Source organism: Phalangium opilio, unplaced genomic scaffold (assembly GCF_054372755.1).
Source record: "Phalangium opilio isolate 3A_F unplaced genomic scaffold, DU_Popi_V2 ptg000009l_1, whole genome shotgun sequence".
NCBI lineage: Eukaryota > Metazoa > Arthropoda > Arachnida > Opiliones > Phalangiidae > Phalangium > Phalangium opilio.
The window spans coordinates 6,930,103-6,955,581 of NW_028324146.1; the positions used below are offsets into that span (position 1 = coordinate 6,930,103).

General features: G+C 36.4%; 2 protein-coding genes and 1 long non-coding RNA gene across 3 annotated transcripts; all 3 read left to right on the forward strand.

The window, feature by feature from the left end:
* Positions 1-11,797: 11,797 nt before the first annotated feature.
* LOC149713586 (nose resistant to fluoxetine protein 6-like) lies at positions 11,798-20,730 on the forward strand. The gene is made up of 10 exons (XM_089849333.1): positions 11,798-12,413; positions 12,542-12,697; positions 13,058-13,151; positions 13,219-13,311; positions 13,560-13,731; positions 17,253-17,332; positions 17,398-17,571; positions 19,686-19,809; positions 20,008-20,182; positions 20,636-20,730. Exons 2-10 carry the CDS (start codon positions 12,547-12,549, stop codon positions 20,728-20,730), a joined length of 1,158 nt encoding a protein of 385 aa, XP_089705459.1. The 5' UTR covers positions 11,798-12,413; positions 12,542-12,546.
* On the forward strand, positions 18,525-19,124 carry LOC149713587 (uncharacterized). The gene is made up of 2 exons (XR_016369284.1): positions 18,525-18,805; positions 18,874-19,124. It is a non-coding gene; the product is annotated as an uncharacterized LOC149713587 (long non-coding RNA).
* LOC149713588 (uncharacterized) lies at positions 20,496-24,174 on the forward strand. The gene is made up of 3 exons (XM_089849334.1): positions 20,496-20,501; positions 22,755-22,934; positions 23,666-24,174. The coding sequence occupies exons 1-3, from the start codon at positions 20,496-20,498 to the stop codon at positions 23,822-23,824; spliced, it is 345 nt and encodes a 114-aa protein (XP_089705460.1). The 3' UTR covers positions 23,825-24,174.
* The last annotated feature ends 1,305 nt before the right edge of the window (positions 24,175-25,479 follow it).

Sequence of the window (25,479 nt, forward strand, 5' to 3'; positions counted from 1 at the left end):
AGCGCTTTTTCCCAAAACAGCGGTTGCTGTTTCCGCGTTTCTCAATACAGCGCTATTTCCCAAAACAGCGGTTGCTGTTTCCGCGTTTTTCAATATAGCGCTATTTTCCCAACCAGCGGTTTAGCACTACAGCGTTTCATAACCGTTTGTGATCCTCAGGTTATGGACTGGTTCGCGGAATTCATTTTGGAAAAGGTGTCAGCAAATTAATAAGAGTATATTTTGGAAAAGGTGGCAGCTAATTAATAGGAAAATATTTTGGAAAAGGTGGCAGCTAATTAATAGGAGAATATTTTGGAAAAGGTGGCAGCTAATTAATAGGAGAATATTTTGGAAAAGGTGGCGGCTAATTAATAGGAGAATATTTTGGAAAAGGTGGCGGCTAATTAATAGGAGAATATTTTGGAAAAGGTGGCTGCTAATTATTAGGAGGATATTTTGGAAAAGGTGGTAGGTAATTAATAGGAGAATATTTTGGAAAAGGTGGCAGCTAATTAATAGGAGAATATTTTGGAAAAGGTGGCAGCTAATTAATGGGAGAATATTTTGGATAAATTGGAAGGTAATTTATAGGAGTTCAAATAACCCATCCGAACCAAACATTAAAACGCATTAACACACTAGACCACCAAACTGTTTGTTTGACAACCATTAAAATTCAAACCTGAAGCTGAAATCAATACTAATTAGAGCTCGGCATTATCCATCCGTTATCCGTAAATTAGTGAATAATCGATTATTTATAGATAAATGTTGTGGACATAATTCGATTTAATATACAACTTCTGTTGATAATTCTGGATTATTGATAAAATAACGTGGATAATGGATTAATAATGCCGAGCTCTAATACTTATACCTTCAACAATACGAAACAACGCTCAAGATATAAACGCTGTAATCAAAATGCGCTGAAACGAGAAATGGCTATAATGGCAAACGCGTTTATGAAAAAGCCGTTTTGGACAATGCTGTTTTGATAACACGCCCAATCGATAACATACCTTAAAGAACACCTTTTAAAAATATTGTTTTTAAAAGATGTAAGAAATAGCTCATAGAGGTGTAATAAATGTGTCAGTGGGAAATATTTTTAAGAAGCAGTGTTAAAAATGGTCTATTTAACACTTTCAGGTAAATGATCTAGGCGTTATTTTTGATCGTGCCTTGCTTTTTCGCGAGCAAGTGACGATTACAGTTAATCGCTGTCGCCGAACTCTAGGCGTGTCCTTAAAACTATGTCGGTCTCTAAGATCGTTAAAACATTTTAAACTGCTCTACCTCAGTCTAGTACGATCGCGACTTGTTTACGGTTCATTGGCATGGAGTGGATGTAGTTCCTATTTACGACAAAGAATAGAATCGGTTCAACGGAAATTTATATTATACGCCCATACGTTCTTCTTGCGAAATCTCACTTATGATTATCAATTGTTACTAATTAGTCTTGGCCTTCCATCTTTAGCCCACTTAACCAAACCTAGCCTGGAGAAACTTAGGTGCAAATATTTGGTAAGCGACTGATTTCAAGTTAAAATATTTTGAAAAACGTGAAAAATTAATTTGGAATCAACTCAATTTAAGCAATTTATTCTCCTACAGTATTTAATGGAATGGTTTATAAAACAATTTTCCAAACTTAACTGGAAGCGCATTTACCTAACCACATCATTCAAATAACCGTGTATTTCTCATTTAATAAGCGGGCTGCGGGCGAAGCAAACGGAAGTAAGTGGTAGCCAATGAGGAAAGGTTCGAGAGAGAAGAGCGCGGAAGGAAACAAGTTGTTCCATACAAAGTCCACTTTATTTTTCCGATTTTAAAAAATAATTGGCGGTCTATAGGTATTCCGCACAATTTTTAAACGCTTGTGTTGAAAAGGAAATTAATTTGAGTTCAAATGATCAAAATAGCCTTCATCATGCTATAATATTTTTAATGTATCCCTAGTACAGCACTGAGCTAAGCTTTCAACGATCGATTTAAAGGTTTTTAGCGGGGATAGTTGGACCGATTTATTACTAATTAAAGGTTCTGTGCGTCGACATAGAAATTTGTTTTCCTTTTTTAAGTGTGACAAATTTTTTCAATGCTTTGACGTTTTCCGTTTGCGAAAGATGCTGGTCAATATTTTCAGTTCTACAAAACGTTTTTTTAGTTGCTTGCGGTTAAGTGCTTTTAATATCACATAGATCGTGTTCAGATGTCTCTTTAATGTGGGCATGCAACCATTGCAATTAGTTACATTGATCCTAACATAAGTCATTCTAAATCAAAATTATAACGCGATAATAAGCTTCACACTAATCACGACACTGATGGCGGTCTGACAGCCATTATCATCAACCGGAACTTCCGTAGGTTAACCTAACTCAAGATCCGGGTTAATGGGAAAACTATACTTGTAAAACTGAGCTATAGATGGCGGGCTTGGGTGTCTTGGAAGAAAACGCTGTTTACAAAAGCATAACCTACGTCCAGTACTTATAGGGAGCTGTTATATGATTCACTTATGTCACACCACCATGTTTGGTCTTCGTCCATCCCACATGAACACCTGTCTGGTACTTTTCTGGCTTCCAACACCACCATCTTCTGTTCTTTGTCAATCCTACATTGACACTAATCTGCACTTACACTGGCTTCTAACACCACCTTCCACTGGTTTTCCGTCTATTTCACATAGACACCAATCTGTATCATTGGCTTCTACTCCATTATCATCGTTTGGTTTTAGGATATACGCGTCGATCAGCTAGGGTTACGAGAAACGTCTAGCCTCCCTAAGGTGGGATCGGCCACCAAAGGTTTTCGCAATAGCCCTTTTCGTAATTTTATGCACGCATGCGCTTGTCGTGCGTCGTGGATAAAATATCAGACGACGCCATCGGCCTACGGGGAAATAGCTGGGATTGTAGATAACGGAGTAAATTTGAATCTAAACTGTGATAAAATAAAAATATTGGAACTTAAAGAAGTTTGTAAAAATATGGGAATTATATTTAAAACACATGCTCATTGAAGCTTTGAAAAATGATAATATCGAAAATATTTCCCTTAATAACCAAGGCTTAGTGTCGGCTACATAAATAATGTCGGTATCCAAGCAGCGCCGGGCAAAACCACGAGAGCAACCCCTCAAAAAAAGAGCGCTTTCCCCGCGAGGGCCGCCGATTCCCGACCAGGGTCCGATACACACTAACGAAATGCATGTTACATATCCCCGTCTTTGGAGTTCCAACATTTTCGATTTATAACTCGTTCTCCTTTTCACAGCAATTATGTGAAATTTAATTTCCACTGTTTTACCATCCCTCTTTACTTTATACGACTGATTCTTGCATCCCACCCACTACCACAAGTCCACAACACAGCATCCAGGCATAGTGCAAAGGCTTAAGAATCATATGAAAAAAAAAAAATAATTGAACAATGCTACAAAATTGAACTAACTAAAAAACCACTGGCTTAAATGAATTTTATTACACTTTTTTTCCAAATTTCTAAGAAAAAAAATCAAGAAAATGTATTGAAAATGATCAGATTTAATGGCAAAGTTGATGCCTCTAAAATAATGAGGAAATACGCGGAAGCTAAGACCGTAGTCTGCTATTTAATCCACGTTGTTACTAACACGCATGCGCCTCGAATTTTCCCTCACTTTTACCCTCCGACATGCGAAAAGGGCTATTGCGCTTTTTCCTAACTATTGTAATGGAAACGATTTCCATATATATACCAAAATTTGAATAGAATCTGGTAAGAGGGTACGCTTCAATTTAAACGTCAATATTATCAAAGTTTGAGAAGATAATAGGTATAACTTTATTTTAAACGATTTAACTATTATTAATGTTAATTATTGAAGATTAAAATAATTCAAAATAATTATATTTATTTAAATATTAAAGATAAATCTCTCGTGCAAAAAGAGAGATTATCATTGCCTCCTATATCTACCAAGGCCCGTGCATGCGATATATTTCCTTCATTGCCTCCTACATCTATCAAGGCCCTTACATTGTGATATATTTCATTCATTGCCTCCTATATCTATCAAGGTCCGTGCATTGTGATATATTTCATTCATTGCCTCCTATTTCTATCAAGGCCCGTGCATTGCGATATATTTTTTGCCGCTTCTTTTTGTGAGTATTTTATTTTTGTACGTAAAATGGAGGAAGATAATGTTGAGAGTAAGGATGAAATGAGGAAGCGCAAAGCGCGGGAAAGGATAAGGGCAAAAAGGTCGACGTTCTCATTGGATACTTAAGTTTATATAATCTTCTCGACACGGAGAGGTAATATTTTGGTTTCCCAACTTGTTTTTAAAATCCATTGGAAAATTACGAAAACTCAGTTTCGATATATAAATATTTTGTCTTGTCGAGCTTGTTCGTCTGGTTTATGACATCACTATGACGTTGAGGAAATAACCGCGGGAATCCTATACGCGTCTCGAGCTCTGTCCATGCTTCTCCCCTGTCTAAACTCTGGGTCTGATAGCGGAGAGAGTGGCACCATCTCGCGTGTGTGACGTCAAAAACAAGAAAACGTTTTAGCCTTTCTTAAAAAGTGGATTTAAAATAATTTCATATGAAGCATTTTCAAATGCATATTGCCAAATATCCAGAAATCGGAGAATTAAAAGCTTAATATTTTTGAATTCACAGTAATTAGTTCTATCTTTTGCTATATATATCAGAGGTTTTTCAAACAAAGCTTCTCATACCCTTTAATTATAAATTAAAATCACATTTTGATTAAATTTAAATCATAATTTGATGAAATTTAGATTTTAATTGAATTTGAATAAGATTTTTCTAAAACTTTAATTAAATTAAAAGAAATTTTCAAATAGTTTTTTTTAATTTGAAAGAAGTTTTTCTAATAGTTGCATTAAATTTGGACAACATCATGTATTAAATAAAATTGGATCGGATCGAACTTTGAGTAAAATTGAATAAATTCCGATCACATTTAGTTTCAAATAAATTTTTAATCGTTTTTTTTTTTGTTATCGAATTCAAGTATATTAATATTCGTTTATTTATCAAATGAAGACTTTTGTATGATCACAAAAAAGCCAATAATATTAGGGAAATACAAGCAGCCGGCAAGTATGATTGTCCTGATTTCGATAGTTACTTAGGATTACTATGAAAGAGTTCTGTAACATTGCTTCTTCCATTGTGTAGTGTTGCCGAGAAACATTGAGAGGAACCACCGTGGTCTTCCGCCTATTTTTCGCGGAAATTGCTTTCCGAATAATTTTAGAAATATGTCGCGAGTGCCGGAAATAAGATACTCCCGTGTTCCGCACACCCAACTCTCCCCCAACCTTCCCCGCTTCCATCATCTGGAATGGAATAGAAATACGGGCAAGGGGAAGTATTGGAGCGATTGGGACGAAATGTAGATTCGGTTATGGAAGGATTGCCACAAGTCAGAGATAATCAAGAGAACCTGAAAAACAGGGAATTGCAAATTCGGAAAAAATTATGAGGAAGAAATTGTCGGGGAATTTAAAATAGGCCAAAAATGTCATGGAAAGTTCAGGGACTTTTACCTCTCTGAGCGACAATGACGTCACGGAGAGGTATAACACTGGTCGTGTCTGTGTGTGTGTCTGTCACCGCATTGGCAGTTGCCAAATCGGAGTAAACGTATTCACAATAATCTGACCGCGTTCGCAGTAAGCAATTTTTGGCTTCCACTCCCATCGACAGGATTAAGACGTGTACGCGGTGATCGGATAGTATTAGGAAAAACGTCTAGCCAACCAAATGTTCGCGGAATTGCGGGTTTACTCATTTTTTATTGTGAATCTATCGCCTTATATACCCTTAATTACCAAACATTGCTAAAGAGCCATACGCTCGATTTCAAAAGTCAAAAATAGCTATGTTTAAAATGATTTTGGGAATAAAGTTTCTTAAAACGATTTAACTAGTACTAAGGTAAATTAATGACGACTAAAATAATATCAATTATATCTATTTAATTATTTAAGAAAACCTCTGAATTGCGTCTCGACTAGGAGAGGTTTATTTTGGTTTCCAAACTTGTTATGTTTACTCTGTCGTCTGCGTGATGCACTCGAAAAGGCAGTTCACGCGACGCCATGGATATGGCAATCGTAAAGGGTACTGGTAAAAGTGACAGCTTCGATAGTTCAAAAATCGTGGCAGGAGGATCGTTTTGACGTTCAGTAAATGGCTAGGGTCGTAGATGGACTGAAGGAGTTGTGAAATGTATCTTATAATAGTTTGTGGAAGTGTAGAATCATTTTTAAACTCGTCGGAATGTCTGTCAGACCCTACTTCAACAGCTATTCTTGAATCGTTTCTCGTCCGAGAATTAAATTCACAGGCCACGCCTTAAAGTTTCCTTAGTTACCCAATGCCGGTAAGGAGATCACTCCTTAACACTCTTGGTCTTATACTTTCAATGATAGAATTCAGTAACTTTTGTCTCCACTGTGTAGAGCCTCGACAAATAGTCGCTCGAAACATTAATGTAAAGAAATGCTGGCTTATAGTTTTGAAGCGGTTTAGCTCGAGTCTCGAGAGACTGCCAGTTGTATCTTTATTGGTCTTTGCAGTTTTTCTGGATTTTCTTTCGTCTTTGCTCTTTTTAAGAAATCCACCTTTTTCGTGTCCAGACAAAATATACTGATGGGTATTATCGAGGATACTGGCGGAACTCGGAAGCGAAGTGATATAAGTTCATAAACTTGATCTCTGATTGGTCGACTAAGAAACTAGAGAGGAAATAAGATTTCGAGTGCGACGTTCACATCAAACTGGAAATATACAAAAGAAGGTTGGTTTTCATACATACAAGAAGCCATCATATAATTACTAAGCATTTGACTAGGAATCTGATTGAACATACACTATCAACGAGATATACAAGGCCCATGCATAATAAAGTGGTGGAGAAAGTTTAGACAAAATATTTTAGTTTTCATAATAAAATAGGTAATTTTTTTTAACTTATTTATAGGACTTTAAATGGCAAAACAATGATGTCATATTGGATCCTCTCTCTCGCTTTAAATATATCGAGCAAACGTAAAACACAATTCTCAATGTTTAACTTTACTAGAACAAATAAATCCAATTCTTAAATTTACTGTTATAATTCCCTTCCTTTTAAAATACACGAACGAAAAATATCACCTCGCCACAATTCTCTCCCATTCACTCTCCCTTTAATGACGATCGAAAAATTTTATACTTTCTAATAGCGTTTTCCTTTGGGTCCTCGCGGAGCGATCCCAAGGAGCAATAAAAATGATAGTAGTAGTTTTGAGCTTCGTTGAAGACTGTTTTTGGAGAATAGGATCTCCTAGTTTTATTCCTCCATGGGAGCGCTCCGCGAGGACCCAAAGGAAAACGCTATAAGGCAGTTCTCTTTCACGACGCCGCCGCCACCACCAACACCGCCAACAAACGCCGGGTCAAACTAAGACCCACATCGTAGATGTTCATCATACGATGTGGCTAAAAAGGAGGGAGGCAAACCGCAGTATGGACACATACAAGGGGGTTGATACATTTCCGTCTCTGCGCACGGTCATGATACAAAAAGACTACAGCGCAGGCGCCAAAAAGCCCCCCTCCCATGTCTTTCCCTCTTAACTACAACGAAATGATCTATCTCGTATATTACTTTTAGTACTGTGTTAGAAAACATGGGTATTGAACTACGAAACTAAGATGCCCTCACAACCACACCTATCTATTAACTAATAGGAAAATATTGATTTTCGTGACTTGTTTTTACGTGTGTTTGAACGAGGTATTTCTTTGAAACATTTTCCTGATTTTTTTTTTAGCGAAAAGACCCGGATAGACCTTTATTTTTCTTTGACTTTTAGATTTGGTACTTTCAGGGTTTTTCCTCGTCACCGCCTGAACATTTTTATTCGTAAGTGCATGCCCATCAATGCTACCTTGTTTTCGAATAGAGCTGGTGCGTTCTTATATTCGGCGAGTCACCAGCGAATATTTGCCGAGTCTATAGTATAGGGGGTATGCTGCTTACCCTCTGCAGGCAAAAACAAACTAGAAATAAATCATTGGAGAAATCAAGATTTGAAACGACTTAATTTGTATTTACTCGTTTTGAACATGTTAAAAGCGGCCTTTACGATTTATTTTGAAGCTAGATGGCTATAGTGAAAATATCTTAATAGCAATGTCGATCCCCATTCATTTTTCCTATGGAAACCTTAAAGGAGAAGTTTTTAAATTATCTAAGAGTGGTTCTTGTGATTGAGCATTAGCGAATGCAATCACATCTCATTTGAAATACTTTAAATTTTTTTAGGTTGGGAAGTCACGATTAAATCGAAGGGCGTGTTCCTATTTTACATATTTTCAACTATTTCAAACTATCAAAACAATTTTAGTCGAAATGATACACTACTAGGCCTATACCTTCACAGATCCCTGAAGAGCCTATTTTCTTGCACAACTGAGAGCTAGAGTCAAGTATTAATCATGTTGGAAAATATTTTCTTCAAGTGGAATATTGGTAAAAAAAAAATAAAATAGATGACGAGTAGATATTTTATAAGTATGTCTTTAATATTGAAAATTTGAATACTGGACTTCAGCAAATTCATTTTGTCATCTTATGTTTTATCTTCAATGCTTTCTCTACAAAGTAAGTTTTCATTAACTTTTAAGATCTTAAAGGAGCACTTACGCCTAGAAATCTCAAGTCTTTCGTTGTGTTCCTTTTTATCGCTTACTTTTTAAATCAAAGTGTAAAAGTGCCTTTAGGGTGAAAAGTAGAGAATTGAAGGAGTTGGTGAAATGGTAAAAGAAAATCAATAGGCAAGCTCAGAAAATGCTATTACGCGACTCCAAGTCCCTCGAAAACGAAAAATTAGAGAAAAAAATTGTAATTTCCAAACTTTTGGATATAGAGAAAGTTGGCTAGGGTGAAGTGAATTTGTCGAAAATTTTTAAAGGTCGCTTTTATACACTTTCAATTTAAAATCAATGATCCTTTTGAAGATTACGCCTCGAGCCTTCACCCTTTTCTCAATTCAACCAACACCATCTTATAAAAATTCCATCGAAACTTACTTTAAGAATAATTTCAAGGACCCCAACAAATATCGGTGGACTTTTGACACTCGACTCCCTACGTCACCTCATCGCAGCCAAATGGCTATGTATAGAAAATCATAACGCAGTAACTGCGTGGCTTTGAATTATTTCTAATCTAGAAAATATCTGTTATTTAAGGTAATTTAAGGTTGATGTTTTGACCATTGACCCATAGCAGGGAACCCTTTTTTAAAACCTATTTTTTAACAAGATACATTTTCCAACATATTTGTTGTTTTTAGTATAATATATAATGTACTTATCCCTCCACGTATGGGACTAATTATCTTTTGTTTTATTGGGCAACTGGCATATTAGCGTCTTTGCTATCTACTGTACTTTCACGTGTCCACTAACGAATTAAATATTTCCCAAGTTCCTTAATTTTATTTTCCCAATTCAATTGATTTTTATAAATTTTAACACAAAAATAGTCATACCATGAACAATTTTAGTCCTAAAATTATCCTATATAGTCTTGTTGACCCATGAATTGTACAAGACAGGAAAAAAAACCTATTTTTCCTATATGACAAAACTCCATTTCATAGCTTCTTCAATAATAAAATTTTCCTTTATTTCAACTAGGCCTACTGGCATTTTTCTCTGTTATGTCACTCATTTCGCTGCATAGCTTTGAACAATGAGTTCTCCGATTAAATCTTTTAACTACTAAAGACTAATGAGTAAATTAGGGTCCTAGCGAAACTGGTGTTCAGCTTCTTAGGGAGAGCAGTTTGTCTTCGAGCTGCATGGGCGTGCCAACTACGGGGGCAGCGGGGGCAAAGGCCCCCGCTCAAATTTTCAACTCTATGGGACTTAAACATTAGGCAGCCATTTGTCCCCGCTAAAGTAAAAAATGTTGGCTCATGTTGGCACGCCCCTGTCGAGCTGGGCTTTGACTGTCAGTCAGTCAGTAAGAACTTTTACTTAAAATTAAAGATAAAGATAATTATATTCCAAAATTTCCCTGCAGCCATTAAAGAATACTTGAAATATTTCAATATTTAATTTTCTGACCTATTAAGTTAATGAAATATTTGGTAGATTGAGGAACAAAGCCTGAAAAAATAAAAAAACACATTTCGCAGTATTGTATCGTATACATTTCGACTGAATTTTAAAATGGTGTCCCATAAAGCAAGGATTATTTAAAATTTTTATTTTAAATAATCCTTGCATAACGTAACTAAGACGTCTCGATGGGCTGACGAACCACACCAGGTGTCTTTTCTTCTAGTATCTTAAAAACCGTAAAGGTGAAAGGGAAACTGGACCCTTTATGGGTACATAATCCATTCTTTGGAGGAGCGATAGTATTTTAGTAAATCAAGGTCACTCAAAAGTTAAGTGAGCACTGATGATAGTAAGGTGAGAAGAGGAAGAAAATTGTATTAACATATTCCTCTAAGATCATTTTCCCCTGTCTTAATGCATCCTTTTTATGCTGGTCCATTTAGGACTATGACTACACCTGTGCAGAGGATGCTGGAGTTTTATCCGTTTTATCGTGGAAGCGTCTAACGTTTATCTTTGAAAATAATCTTTTAAAAGATACGTTATTTTTGGGATCCACATACCTTGGGCCATTATCGATTCGCAAACTCAATTTTAAATGAGAAATACACGGTTATTTGAATGATGTGGTTAGGTAAATGCGCTTCCAGTTAAGTTTGGAAAATTGTTTTATAAACCATTCCATTAAATACTGTAGGAGAATAAATTGCTTAAATTGAGTTGATTCCAAATTAATTTTTCACGTTTTTCAAAATATTTTAACTTGAAATCAGTCGCTTACCAAATATTTGCACCTAAGTTTCTCCAGGCTAGGTTTGGTTCGTTTGGGATAGAAGAATGTAGGTTAGGGTTAGTTAGGTCAAGTCAGAAGGCCCGTTCACATTACCCAACTTTAGTCAGCTGACAAATCATAGACTTGTCAGGCCGACTTGTCACCCGATTTAGTCTAGTCAGGTCACTCGTTCACACCACCCAACCAGTCGGGCCGACTACCTTTGAAACACTAGAGGACGTACAAAGCGGTACATAATGATAGGAATGATTTGTTTTGGATTATAAATGAACTCATATTGTCGAATAAATTCGACTACTTTACGAGCATCAAAGCTATTCCCACTAAATTTCTGCAGTTCAGAACATAATAAAGATCAATAATATCAGAAGTAATACATTTTAATATAAATTTATATACCCCATGCACCGTGTTTAATAACACTCTGGGAAACTTGCCTACTATATTACTTCTGATAATATTCAATGAGGAACAACCATCAAAACGTAAAAATTAACCCATGTTAAAAAATGGCCAAGGCCCGAAAAAAATTTTCAGGCTTTCATCGACAATTAAATAATGGGCGATACTCTCGGTTCTCTCTCTCGTGTCTTGAAAGCGGAAGAAAGAACTCTAGCTGACGCCCAGCGCGTTCAAATAAATCCCTACCGGCGTTTCTCAATTGCAGCGTCAACTACGTGTACTATTATTTTAGGAACAATTTCGAAACAATAATTATTAAATATTAACTGTCTATAAAATTTAATGTTTCAATTGCAAGTTTTATTTATGAGAAAAAAGTTTAAAATGACTTTGGCAATATGCATGCAAAATTAGGCCAAGACGATGGCGCTAAGTAGGGTCTAGTTCTGAGGTAGCCCACCTGCCTTTCGTCCCGAGTATTCCTTCCCCATTTTTAGCGTCCCACCAGACCCAATCTCGTCCGGAGTTACGGCGCGTATTTCTCTCAGAATTCGTATCCACCCCCTATCATCCTTGGGACACGTCCCCCCTTAGTAATAGTAGTAATAGTAGTAATGAATGAATGAATGAAAGAGAAGTTTATTGTGCATAATAAAAGTTGGTTAACAACTCACGGGATTATACACAGTTTGGATGATACAAAAAACACAAAATTCAAATTATACTACAGGATAATAGTAGTAATAGTAGTAATAGTAGTAAAAGTAGTAGTGGTAGTAGTAGTAAATAAATTATTAATAAGACTCTACGTTAAATTATTCAAAGACATCTTTCTTCTTCTTTATTCTCACTTTCCAGGTTTCTTCTACTTTTCCTGTTTGCTATACTGATCGTGGGTACATTTGAGGATTTCAAACTAAGCCAATCCTGTAATATTGAACTTAAGACGCTCCCTAATATTTCCGTTAATTCAACTCCTGATGATGTAAAGTCTAGTTCTTCGAAACTTCTAGAACACGTGTCGAAACAACAAAGCTCAGTCAAAAAATCTGGGGGTAAAAAAGTCTTTACAGGTAAACTGGGTTTAATTTTGAAAATAATCGCAATATTGATTTAGGAAATTTGAACAATTTCTTCTCTCGTGAAAGATTTTTGTTCCTCAACTTATTTATAACGTTTAAAATTGTTAACCCAATTTTAGAAATCATGCGATGTTTCTCCGTAATAAAGAATACAAGTATCATCTTCGACACATCAAGTAGGCCTGGTGATCTCAGTTGCTTACACGGAATTCGCGCAATTACCATGGCCTGGGTTATAATTTGTCATACGCTCATTTTTGGTTTCACTTCAATGGGTACGTTTAAACTGTTTATTATATAACCAGAGATAGATTTAATTTTAGAAATAGGAATGGAGAACGGTTAGTATTTACGACAGTCCGACTCATAGCCCAGTATAGAGCCCCACCCCCAACATGTTTATCTTATTGGCTCATTTAAACTACATTTTGATGACGTTACTGATGGGGACTTCGAAAAATACGTAATTCCTTTTTACCTCTTTCGCTATGACCCGCTTCTTCTTTCATACCCCCCGTCCCGTGGAAGGGGGTCCGGGACTTTGACGCGCGCATACATAACTCTGTTCTCCATTCCTACTTCTAAAATTAAATCTATCCCTGACATAACTGAAAATAATTTTCTATAATTTTCAGACAACGCACCCGACATGTATATTAAGTCATTTATGCCACATTTTAGTGTGATTACGCACGGAAGCTTCTCTATTGATACTTTCTTCTTAATGAGGTATGAGTTAATATTAATTTTACATAATTTAGCGTTCGATTTTCATTAATGGTTTTCCCTTTGCCAGTGGATTTCTTACTTCGTACCTTTTCTTGAAAGAACAAACCGTAAAAGATTCAAAATGGAATATTTTCAAACTGTACATTCTCAGATATATGAGGTAAAATTAAGAAATATTTCCAATTCAAAATCACGAAATGGCTTTCATAATCATTTTAACAGTAAAATACTTCCTAAAAGTGGTCTCTCAGACCATGAAACTTGGGATTGGCTTGGCATTTCCGACGTAGGCATACTTTTACACATTTTATACCCTTCTTCTGAGCAATTATTCAGTGCTGTACTACCTTAACACATTGGAAACCACAGGGAGTATTGCCAAATAATTTTTGAGCTTGTAATTTACAGGTTGACACCGGCGCTCATGATGGTTCTATTTTGCTTCAACGCATTGCCATGTGCACCACTTTTTGGAACTACGGCAAATTGGAATTATCTCGAGCATCAGAGGGAAGTATGCTATAATAACTGGTGGCAGAGTTTGATTTACATCTCCAATATTAATCCAATGGAACAGCAAGTAATTAATAACGAAAACTTGAATCCTAGTCTATGAGTTTGGCAACGATAATAGGCATTGTAAAAGCACTCCACTGCAATATCGAAAAGGTTAAGACAGAATACAGGGGCGTGCCAACCACGGGGGCAGCGGGGGCGAAGGCCCCCGCTCTAAATTTCCTGCGGGGGCGCCGCCCCCGCTCTGGTTACCGAGTCTGAATAGTACAAAATTTCATTGTAAGCGATTTTTTTCATTTCCCAGCGTACAATTAACCTAATTGATTGGTATCACTAGGGATTACATATCCTATTTATTCTGAATGTAAAAATGTTCACACTTATTTGACGTATGCCTCCCTTTTATTCTTACAGGGGAAAAATATATAGTTTTAGTGAATTTAGCCCTTAGTGTAAAGTATTTTTTTTTTGTGTCTCCACCCCCATGATACGGGGCAAACCGAAATGGACTGCTCCAAGCTATGAATGTTTTGTTGGTTTTTATGTGTATTAGTCATCGCGACTGAAATAAAAGCAAAACGTAACTTTGGTCTGTTCTTCTAAAATGTCTCGAAAACGAGACAAACAAACTTCCCTGGATTCATGGTTCCATGATAGTAAGACGAAACTAAAAGTCACCGATATAAATCATTTAGACACTGTTACACAAGAAACTTTAACAAATGTAGAAAATGCAAAAGCTGAAGAAAACCTTGGAGCTTCAACATCCAGTCACTCCAGTGATTCTAGATATACAAATAATAAACAAGATGCAGTAACAATTCAAAGCAATACGAAATCAAAGCTTCAAGGCGGACTACCACCAGATATAAGTGATAAAAGTATGCCTTCTTCAAACTTTTCATTTCCAAAGGATCCAAATGGAAGATCATTCGTATACTCTTGGTTTGAACAATTCCCGTGGATTTATTATGATAGAACGAGTGACTTTGTTTTGTGCAACATATGCGTTAAGTCGTTAAGTATGCAAGTTCCATCAACGCATATTTTCGAAACAGCTTTTACACACACTGGTTTTAGAAATTGGAAGAAAGGTCTCGAAAGATTTCGAATGCACGAGAAAAGCGATTTACACAACATTTCCAGCTCTATCATTTTAAAGAAAGAGGGGAACAAATCTGTCGTTGAACTGATGAGCAAGCAATCTCTCGAGCAAAAAATTCAAAACAGAAAAGCTATGCGCACGGTGGTGAGTTCCATTAGATATTTAGCTCGTACAGGACAGGCATTACGGGGACACGGAGGCTCAAACGAAAGTGGTAATCTCCTTAAACTAATGGAAGAAAGAAGTGAGGATATGCCTTTTTTAAAGGCTTGGCTAGCTAAAAGAAATAATTTCTTGGATGGTAAAATTCAAAATGAAATACTGGAAATTATGGCGCATTCATTACAACGTGAGCTCGTAGCAGAAATAAAAGTAAGCCCATTTATAGCAGTCATCGCGGATGGTACTACCGACGTTTCTGGTGATGAACAATTCTGTTTTTGCTTGAGATGGACATGTAGTGAAACCTTACAAATCAGAGAAACGTTCATAGGAATGTATAAGCCACCTACGTCGACCGGCGAAGATCTATTTTTATGCATTAAAGATATGTTACTGCGATTGGGATTCAGTATGGACAAATTGAGAGGTCACTGTTTTGACGGAGCGGCCAATATGTCAGGCCAATTCAAAGGTGTTCAAAGTCGAATTTCAGAAGAACAACCCAAATCTATCTATGTGCACTGCAGCAATCACGCTCTTGATTTGGCGCTGCAAGAAATTGCTCGAAAATGTTCTTTGATATGCGAAGCTATGAACCTTGTGAAAGATGTTTCCAATATTATATTAGAATCGTCCAAAAGAAAAAATTTGTACCTAAATATGGTCATTGATCCTTGCGATGACGCTGAAGCTGCTTCTCAGCAAACTCCACAGAATCTTTTGGCGCTTTGCCCCACACGATGGTCCGTACGTGTAAAATCGATTAAGAGATTTATTTCAAATTACAAGAGAATTCAAGAGACAATTGACAGTCTTCTGGATGAAAAGGGCCGTCTTCGTGATGATCGTCGAGCAGTTCTAAATGGATATAAAACTATGATGAAGAAAAGAAACACTCTTCTGATGATCAATGTAGCAGTTGCCGTTTTTGAGCCATGTGAACAATTAGCAATGGCTTTGCAGAATCCTAATTACACAGTCACTGGAGCAAAGCGTTCAGCAGAAATTCTAGAAGAAACACTGAATAGAATTAGAACGGAAGAAGAATTTGAGACTTTGTGGAGTTCTTCCGGTCAGAAAGCACAAGAGCTGTCTCTTGAGGTGGAGGATGAAATTTTTCCCAAGCGAACCAAAAAGGTACCACGCCGTTACGAACAAACTTCTAATCCAACACATGCCGTTCAATTGGATAATAAATCACGACTTCGGAAAAGTTATTATGAAGTGTTAGATTTGCTTACTTCGGAAATTAGTCGTCGTTTTAAACAACCTGGTATGGATAGGTTGTTAGCTATGGAAGAGATTTTATCAAATGCGTGCCAAAGTAAACCCATTACGCTCGACGAACTCAAAGAAAAGCTAGGACTTCACGAATCCGACTTTGAAGTGGAAAAATTATCAGCACAGCTATTGATGTTAGCAAGTCTAACTCAAAGAAGTGATAGGAAGCTTGAAACGCCTTTGGAAATATCAAAACTACTTGCTGAACAGCCAGAAACTGTTAAAGTTCTTATGGATCAAGTAACTATATTTCTTCAATTGTTGCTGACTGTCCCAGCATCGTCTGCATCTGGCGAGAGGTCATTCAGCAGTCTTCGACGATTAAAAACGTATATGCGATCAAAAATGACTCAAAAAAGGTTGACGCACCTTTTGCTTCTAAACGTTCACGAGAAACGCACGTCTCAGTTGAATTTAGATGATGTACTTAAAGAGTTTGTCTCGAGATCAAGTGAGAGGAAGTCAGTTTTTGGAATAGATTGAGAAAATATATCATTAACATGTTTGTAATACTTATAAATAAAATATTTGAAGTTCTTCAATTTTTACTGCGTGCCCTTATGTAATAACCAAGGGTGTTATGCGTTGTAACCCAGTTACTTAGCTAGTTATTTAGTGTGATGCACGTGATTTCATGGGCATTTCTCAAGCTTGTGTGGCACTCTTCGTAACTTTATAGCGTATGCGAGACACTATATAGCCTTAGATCATTGTTGGGTCCTGTACAACCTTAGAACATTGGAGTATTGCAAAATGATTTTTGATCTTGTATAATTTTGTAGAGAGGTTAAGATCGCTAAAGGTTAATAACGCTAGTGCAAAATATTTTACACAACTTTCTCTACCATTATGGATTCTGCCCCCGCTCCACTAAAAAGGTTGGCACGCCCCTGACAGAATACTTGGTATAAGTCGGTCAGGACTAGTTTTGTAGAGTTTATGAGAAACGTATTGTAATTCATGGAATAGAAACAAGCCATTTAACCTATTTCACTACGCTGGTTTCATATATCCTGATGAATTATTTACCTTTTCAGTGCTTAGGTTGGGGATGGTACATTTGCTGTGACATCCAATTCTTTGTAATTGCTCCATTGTTTTTAATATACTTAAAAAGGTTTGTTCCCTTGTTTTTGAAGATGCTTCAATACTTGTGGTTTTAGTGGCGCGTATTTACCATAGCTCCAAGACGTTCAAAAGAAAAATTGGTTTTGTTATCGCTCTTACGATAATATTTGCTTCATGGTTCACTACAATTTCTGTATCCTGGAACAACGGTTTCCAACCGACAGGCTACATAAATAATAGACGAAATATTTCCGGACTGTTGATTGACATATCGTCAAACGCTCGCAAGTAGGTTCAACACTTATAGTTAGAGGTTTAAGGACCGTTTCCGAAAGGAGGGGCGTAGTATCGTCTGCTTAATATTGGGGTTAAAACGGAACATCATGCATGGACCCGATGACCTTAAAAAGGCCTACAAAGCTACCAGTTCAACAAAGTACTTCTGTATGAAGCCATATACAATGAGGAAAAGATCCTGAAATCGGATGACGTCACAACAATATATTATAGACCTCAACTACAGGGTGTTTAAGGACAGTCCTACTATTTGCCTTAGAACTTAGGCCTCAAATTTCAACCTCTAATCTGTTTGGTAAACACCTCAACGTAAATGTTCGGTGTGTCTACCATCGTGCTGGAGGCACTATAAATATCCACCTTCATCAAGCTTTAACGGACAAGGATTACATAAGACGGCAAGACCTTTGTCTTACCATGCGTGATCTAAATGAAGACGATCCATTATTTTTCAGAAAGGTACTGTTTTCTGACGAAGCTATACATTTCACAGGGATGGTTTGGTAAACCGGCATGACGTACATCACTGGACCCAAAGAAATCCTAACTGTTTTCGACACCATTACGATCAAATGCTATGGAAGGTAGATGTTTGGGTGGGAACACTTGGAAACCGAATTAGTGGGCCCTTATTCTTCGATGAAAATACCACTGGAGACATTTACTTGGACATCCCGCGTCATTACTAAGTTTAGTGCTTGCAAATGTATTGCAAGACACGGACAGTCGTCTTCCACAGCGCCTCCAGCAAGATGGTAGATACGTCGTGGTGTTTACCAAACAGATTAGAGTTTGCAATTTGAGGCCTTAGTTTTAAGGCTAATCGTAGGACTGTGCTTTAAAATATTTTGTTCCATTTAGTCATATTCACCAATACACCTTTTGTACCTTTTCCTTTACATACATAAAACCCTAAGTCCAAAACGTATTTATTTACGTCCTGTCAGGGGTAAATAACGAAAGGAGTTAGAGACGCTAGCTTCCGTAGTGTAGAATACAGTGGGACCTTGAAACGTCATAGAATTTGTAACTAACGTAGTGCCATCTTTGGAACTGTATTGTAAATAAGACCAGAACCTTAAAAGTTTTGCCTTAAAATCTCGCACCGCAAGGTATTCTGGGTAAAGTAAAATGGCGGGTGTCGATGTTGTGAAGTCGTCTCATAAATCAACCCAATATAGTTATTATATTCAATCGCGAGTAAACAGCGATTTAAAGAAGAAAGGTAAGTCAACAATTTGCAATTTGAAGCCGGGGAAATCCTCAAAATGTGTTCAAACATTTTGCCGTAAGTGCGCGGTTACAGAGTCGGCCCAGTGAGCTAAGGCTTAGTGATTTTTCCGAGTCAGTGCCAGTGGGAACTGTGGGATCAGGATCATCGACTGTATCTGTGACTAAAGAAATTAAAACAACTAAAACTGTATTGAAGGATGCAAAAACGACTTTAATTCCATTTCATTATCGAAAAAGGAATTTACCAACTTTAAGATTGCATGTTTCTAATTCAAGTGCACCTTAATGAATAAACTTTACTCTAAGCCTAATTGTCACTTAGTCGTAAGCAGACGAACACTAGCAGACGAAAGTAGCAGACGAAAACTAGCAGACAGGAGGAAATCGATATCCCAGCATGACTTTCGAAACTTTGCTGCCACGCTATTGGTTGGAAAATATCATACTTATTTTGAATTATAGACGGCGCGACCGAGGCGTTTTCTCTTTTCTGTGTCTACGTTTGAAAGTCCCACTGTATTCTACACTACGGAAGCTAGCGTCTCTAACTCCTTTCGTTATTTACCCCTGGTCCTGTATTAGAGGTCTATAATTTTGTATGGTGAAGTCATCCGTTGGCAGTATTGGGGTAGTCCACAAAGGAAGGTGTTGGTCTGATCTACATACCCGGGGTCCGTTTCAAAAAAAAAACAAGTTGTTCAAACCGCAGACACTATTTCTGCCTCAATACACGAATCCCCACAAAACCTAATATTAGTTATATGAAAAGGGATCTAACAAGCCAAAGTCAAATAAATTTTTTGCATAAACGGTTTTTTAAATATTGCCAAAATATCTCAGTATTTTGATCTACTTTTTAATTTCCTTTTTAGAGCGCATAATTACTTTGATACTGTTTACATTAAACCACAATATCGTATTCCAACGTACATTATTGGGTCTTTGTTAGGATATGTTTTGTTATTTGTTGAACAATCTGGGAACAAACTGAGCAGAGTAAGTTAACGCATTTACTATTATCCTGAAAGTAGAATCCGAACTTGGAACAAGTGCAATTTAACATATTTTCTACTTGAAGCATTAATTTATTTAGTAATGTATTCTACTATACCAGAATTAAGTTCACAAAGTTATCCTTCGATGCGATAAATGAAGAATTGTTTTAGACTGTTAACGTCTCTTTTAAATTACCAGAAGCAAATGCTGTCAGGATGGACACTCTCTTGTTTCGCTCTTCTTCTACCTGTCTATATTCTTTACTTTCTTGACCATGGACCAATTATAAACACGCTGTTTAATACATTTTCGAGGAGTATATGGGCCACTGGAGTCGCTTGGGTCATTTTTGCTTGTTCAACAAATCACGGATGTAAGTATTTTATGATTGACAAATTGGTGGGTGAATAGTGATCGAAAAAGTCTGAATCATTGTATAATACCTAGATTTTCGCCAAAAATGTTCACGATAAGTTTAATCAGAGGTATAAAAGATTCGCGTGAATGAAAGATAAACTTTTATATTTGTATTTATATTAGTAAGTACGTCAACAACGAATTTCTAAAATCCACGAACTTCACCAATTCAGTGTAGTCGAATGACTTTTGTTTTCATCATTTCAAATGACTTCCCATATACAGTATATAGTTTTTTATAATTGAACAGTATCTCCCTTGATTTCCGAATGGAGGTTTAAACAATATTAATAAAGATAAATACTTTATGAATATTGTTAACTAACTTTAACCAGAGAAGAATTCTGAGCACTATCAAGCCCGGGAACGGTCAAGCTTAAAAATAAATTATTATTTTCTTTCCATGCAGGCTCAGCTGATGCCCTTATTTCCTTGAAAGTTTGGGTTCCTTTAAGCCGGCTGACATATTGTACCTACTTGATTCCCTTACAAAAATCTTCTTAAGAACTCTTAAGAAAATTCCTTGGGAAATTTCTTTGAAAATCCTTAAGGCGTTCTTTAGGAAATTGGGGAATATTGGCCTCTTTTTCTTTGGAAATTACTTTGGAATTTTCTCTTTGGAATTTTCTTGGGAAATATCTTTGGAATTTTTTTGGGAAATATCTTTGGAACTTTCTTGGGAAATATCTTTGGAATTTTCTTGGGAAATATCTTTGGAATGTTCTTGGGAAATATCTTTGGAATGTTTTTGGGAAATATCTTTGGAATTTTCTTGGGAAACATCTTTGGAATTTTCTTGGGAAATATCTTTGGAATTTTCTTGGGAAATATCTTTGGAATTTTCTTGGGAAATATCTTTGGAATTTTCATGGGAAATATCTTTGGAATTTTATTGGGAAATATATAGAGAAGTGGGTAAACTAATTTAGCCACTTGAAACGAGGATAGTTCTTACATGCAGAACCATATCCCAATACAGGAAGTGTAGTTCTTATATGCTGAACTACACCCCTTATAGAGAGGGAAGTTGCTTTAAAAGTCAGACATTTAATCGACTTAAAAACATCCGTAAACGGCAGAAAGTTTTAAACCTTGTGCAATTGTATGGGGTACTAAGTGGGTTTTGGAGGCTTTAACGGCCAAGCAGTAGATACAGACGTCGTTGTTAAATTTAATAATGTATATTCACTGAGAGTTTTTCGAGTATCAGAAACGCGTTTAACCTAATTTCCTCTACAATGTTTTTTAAAAAATATTTATTTTGGACTCTAATTACGCTCGAAATAAAGATAAAACATGCCATAAGAGAATTAAGCAAAAATTCCGACTGACAGCTTAGATTCCCTGTAAATCTAAACATAACGATTTTAATTACTCTTACTTTACTTTTAATCTATTTTATCCTTTACATAAACACCTCAAGGATTATTGAAGGCAAAAAAAAATATAATAAAAAAATAGGTAAATATAACATTCCATTTCAGGGCTTGCCTAGCCTTAGCTACGGGACAAGCCTTCGTGAAACGTTTTTAATTTTTTTTAACCATCAAGTTAATGTCTATCGAGGAAAACTTTAGCTAAACAATTTGGGTAAAAATATTTTGAGATAATTATATGTAAAGCATAATTGGAATATATCTGGCCCTTTGAAATTCATCTCTAAAATTCGTAACTAATTTCGTTGGAAAATAAACCTTCTTTGGAAATTAATCTCTTGAATTCCAAACGAATTTCGTTGGAAAATAAACCTTCTTTGGAAATTAATCTCTTGAATTCCAAACGAATTTCGTTGGAAAATAAACCTTCTTTGGAAATTAATCTCTTGAATTCCAAACGAATTTCGTTGGAAGATAAACCCTAGATCTTCTCTGGAAAACCAACCCTAGAGCTTCATTGGACATTTATCTCAATAATTCCTAACGAGTTTCTTTTGGAAATAAACCATGGACCTTCTTTGGAAATTGATCTCAAGAATTCTAAAGAATTTCGTTGGAAAATATTCCCTAGACATTCTTTGGAAATTTATCTCAAGAATTTCTAAAGAACTTCTTTGGAAAACAACCCTAGACCTACTTTGGAAATTTATCCCTAGAATTCCTAAAGAATTTCTTCAGAAAATAATACCAAGAAATTCTTTGGAAATTTATCTCTAGAATTCCTAAAGAATTTCCTTAGAAAGTAATCCCAAGACATTCTTTGGAAATTTATCTCTAGAATTCCTAAAGAATTTCTTTCGAAAAAAATCCCAAGACCTCTTAGGAAATTTATCTCTAGAATTCCTAAAGAATTTCTTTAGAAATTAATCCCAAGACATTCTATGGAAATTCATCTTTAGAATTCCAAAAGAATTTCTTTAGAAAATGGTCCCAAGCCATTCTTTGGAAATTTATCTCTAGAATTCCTAAAGAACGTCTTCAGAAAATAATCCCAAGACATTCTTTGGAAATTTATCTCTAGAATTCCAAAATAATTTCTTTAGAATATAATCCCAAGAGATTCTTTGGAAATTTATCTCAAGAATTCTTTAGGAAATTCCATGGAAGTCTTTGGAAATAGTTTCTTTAGAAAATGTTCCCAAGGGCTCCGTAGGGTTCCAAAGAAATTCCTTTAGAACTCTTAAGAAGATTTTTGTAAGGGTTCATCCTATTGTAATAACGGTGTACAAGGTTGAGACTGACACGCCTAATCACTTTAGTTATGGTACATTGGTAAGAACATTCGAACAAATTAATCCAAGATCCTTTAGGTCTAGGGTCTAGCTTTAAAACGATAGTCAAATATTGGCAACCTCCAATAAGCATCTTCAATGTTAAATAAAGAGTGAGCACATATAGAAGGGGGGTTGATCCATTATCGTACTTGTGTAATCTCAGGCCCCAAAAAGCAAGGTTGCTGGCAAGTCCTATCAGCATTCTCAGAGTTTTGGTGGGGTGTCCTCTGTCTCTTAAAGCAACAGGTGGCTCCATTACCACCCCTAGCATTCCGGCTAGCTTTCTGGACACGAATTTTATCTTTCCAAAGGCGGGAACCAATCAGACCTAGTGCATCAGGTCTGATTGGTTCCTGACTTTGGCTAAACTAACCTTTACCAAGCTTAGCCACTGTGTAGTTGAAAAATTATCTTTAAGGGAACCAACGGAGCCACCCTTTGTTTTAAAACAAGGAGCTTGTTGTCATACAATGGTGCTACACGCCAGCACATAACAATCGCTTACCAAAGGGTAGGAGCGTGCTCAATGGGAGTCTTTGATTGCCACAGGTCGCCCATCCTCTTTTCCACTCCCTCTTACCTCTATTCTCCTTGATCCATCCAAGCTGAATCAAGTACATCAATCACGATGAAAATAGTGTTAGCAGAATTTTTTTCGTGTTGAAACAATAGGAAGAGGTATAAATATGGTTATGATTGGACCCGGCTAATATGTTCTTAATTTTTCAGTTCAGAGATTTCTTCGGATATCTTGCTTTGTTGGATATTTTATCTTTCTTTCTGGCATTACTCGTCGAATTACCAATGGCGAGAATAATCAAGCTTTGCAGATCAATCAAAACACAACCGAAATATGAGGAATTGAACGAAAATGGGAAAGTTGTATAGACCTGAACCAATTATTATTGTGTACCCATAACGCCAGGGGTGTTTTATAATGGTTCCCAACGTATTTAATCAATAATATACTGAATAAAAATCAATTAAGTCTAAAGGGGTATTATATTAGTAATATTAATTAACGGATTTATATAAGAAGAACGTTGAACGTAGCAAATTCACTACCCATCCTCCCATACTTTATTGAGAAACTTCGTCTGCTTATATTTTGACTCCACCCACAAATTCTGTATATAGCGACTTCTAGAGATCGAAAATGTCATTCTTATCTCTATTTTCGTGGTTAAATATTTTTATCCGATATTGCGCCAGTGGTAAAAAAGCAAAGTGGACAACAATGCGATATAACTCCCGATTTAGTGGAATTAAGTTTTAAAGTTAAGAATATAAATAATTGATGTTTCATTTTTACCTCTCCGTGTGACGTAGTCCAGGAGAGGTTCTGTAACGGCCGTGTCTGTGTGTGTGTCTGTCTGTGTGTGTGTCTGTCTGTGTGTGTGTCTGTGTGTGTGTCTGTGTGTCTGTCTGTCCGTTGTTACACCCACGTGACCGCGTTCGCAGTTTGCGTATCGGAGCAAACGTGTTCGCCATTTCCGAACTGCTTTCACAGTCACTCCTCTACTTGAGTTCTCACACCACCATCTTCTGGTCTTTGTCCATCCCACACGGACAGCAGGCTGTTCTTACTGGCTTCTAATTACCACCATTTTCTGTTCTTTGTCAATCCCACATAGACACCAGTCTGCACTTACACTGGCTTCTGACACCACCATCCACTGGTCTTCCGTCTATTCCACATAGACACCAATCTGTATCATTGGCTTCTACTCCATTATCATCGTTTGGTTTTAGGATATACGCGGCGATCAGCTAGGGTTACGAGAAACGTCTAGCCTCCCTAAGGTGGGATCTCCACCAAAGGTTTTCGCAATTGCGCTTTTTCCTTACTATTATAATGGAAACGAATCGTATATATACCCCAAATTTGAAAAAAGCGGGCAAGAGGGGTACCCTTCACTTTAAACGTCTATATTAGCAAAGTTTGAGATGATAATAGGTATAACTTTATTTTAAACGATTTAACTATTATTAATGTTAATTATTGAAGATTAAAATAATTAAAAATAATTATATTTATTTAAATATTAAAGATAAACCTCTCGTGCAAAGAGAGAGATTATCATTGCCTCCTATATCTACCAAGGCCCGTGCATGCGATTTATTTCCTTCATTGCCTCCTATATCTATCAAGGCCCGTGCCTTGTGATATGTTTCATTCATTGCCTCCTATATCTATCAAGGCCCGTGCATTGTGATATATTTCATTCATTGCCTCCTATATCTATCAAGGCCCGTGCATTGCGATATATTTCATTCATTGCCTCCTATATCTATCAAGGCCCGTGCATTGCGATATATTTTTCAAAACAACAACAAAAATGGGAAACCCCAACTCAGAAACATAATAACGTTTTCATTGGATACTTAAGTTTATATAATCTTCTTGACACGGAGAGGTAATATTTTGGTTTTCCCAACTTGTTGAAGTATCTAGTTTTTGTTCAACATCAATTACTTAGATTCTAAACTTTAAAACTTAATTCCACTAAATCGGGAGTTATTGTTGTCCACTTTGCTTTTTT

Excerpts from the sequence above, each read along its gene's own strand:
- LOC149713586 (XM_089849333.1), top strand. The coding sequence starts at position 12,547 with ATGCGATGTTTCTCCGTAATAAAGAATACAAGTATCATCTTCGACACA. Across the intron at positions 12,698-13,057 it reads TTTTGGTTTCACTTCAATGG|ACAACGCACCCGACATGTAT; the intron begins GTACGTTTAAAC and ends TATAATTTTCAG. Across the intron at positions 13,152-13,218 it reads GATACTTTCTTCTTAATGAG|TGGATTTCTTACTTCGTACC; the intron begins GTATGAGTTAAT and ends TCCCTTTGCCAG.
- LOC149713588 (XM_089849334.1), top strand. Across the intron at positions 22,935-23,665 it reads ACTTTAGTTATGGTACATTG|TTCAGAGATTTCTTCGGATA; the intron begins GTAAGAACATTC and ends TTAATTTTTCAG.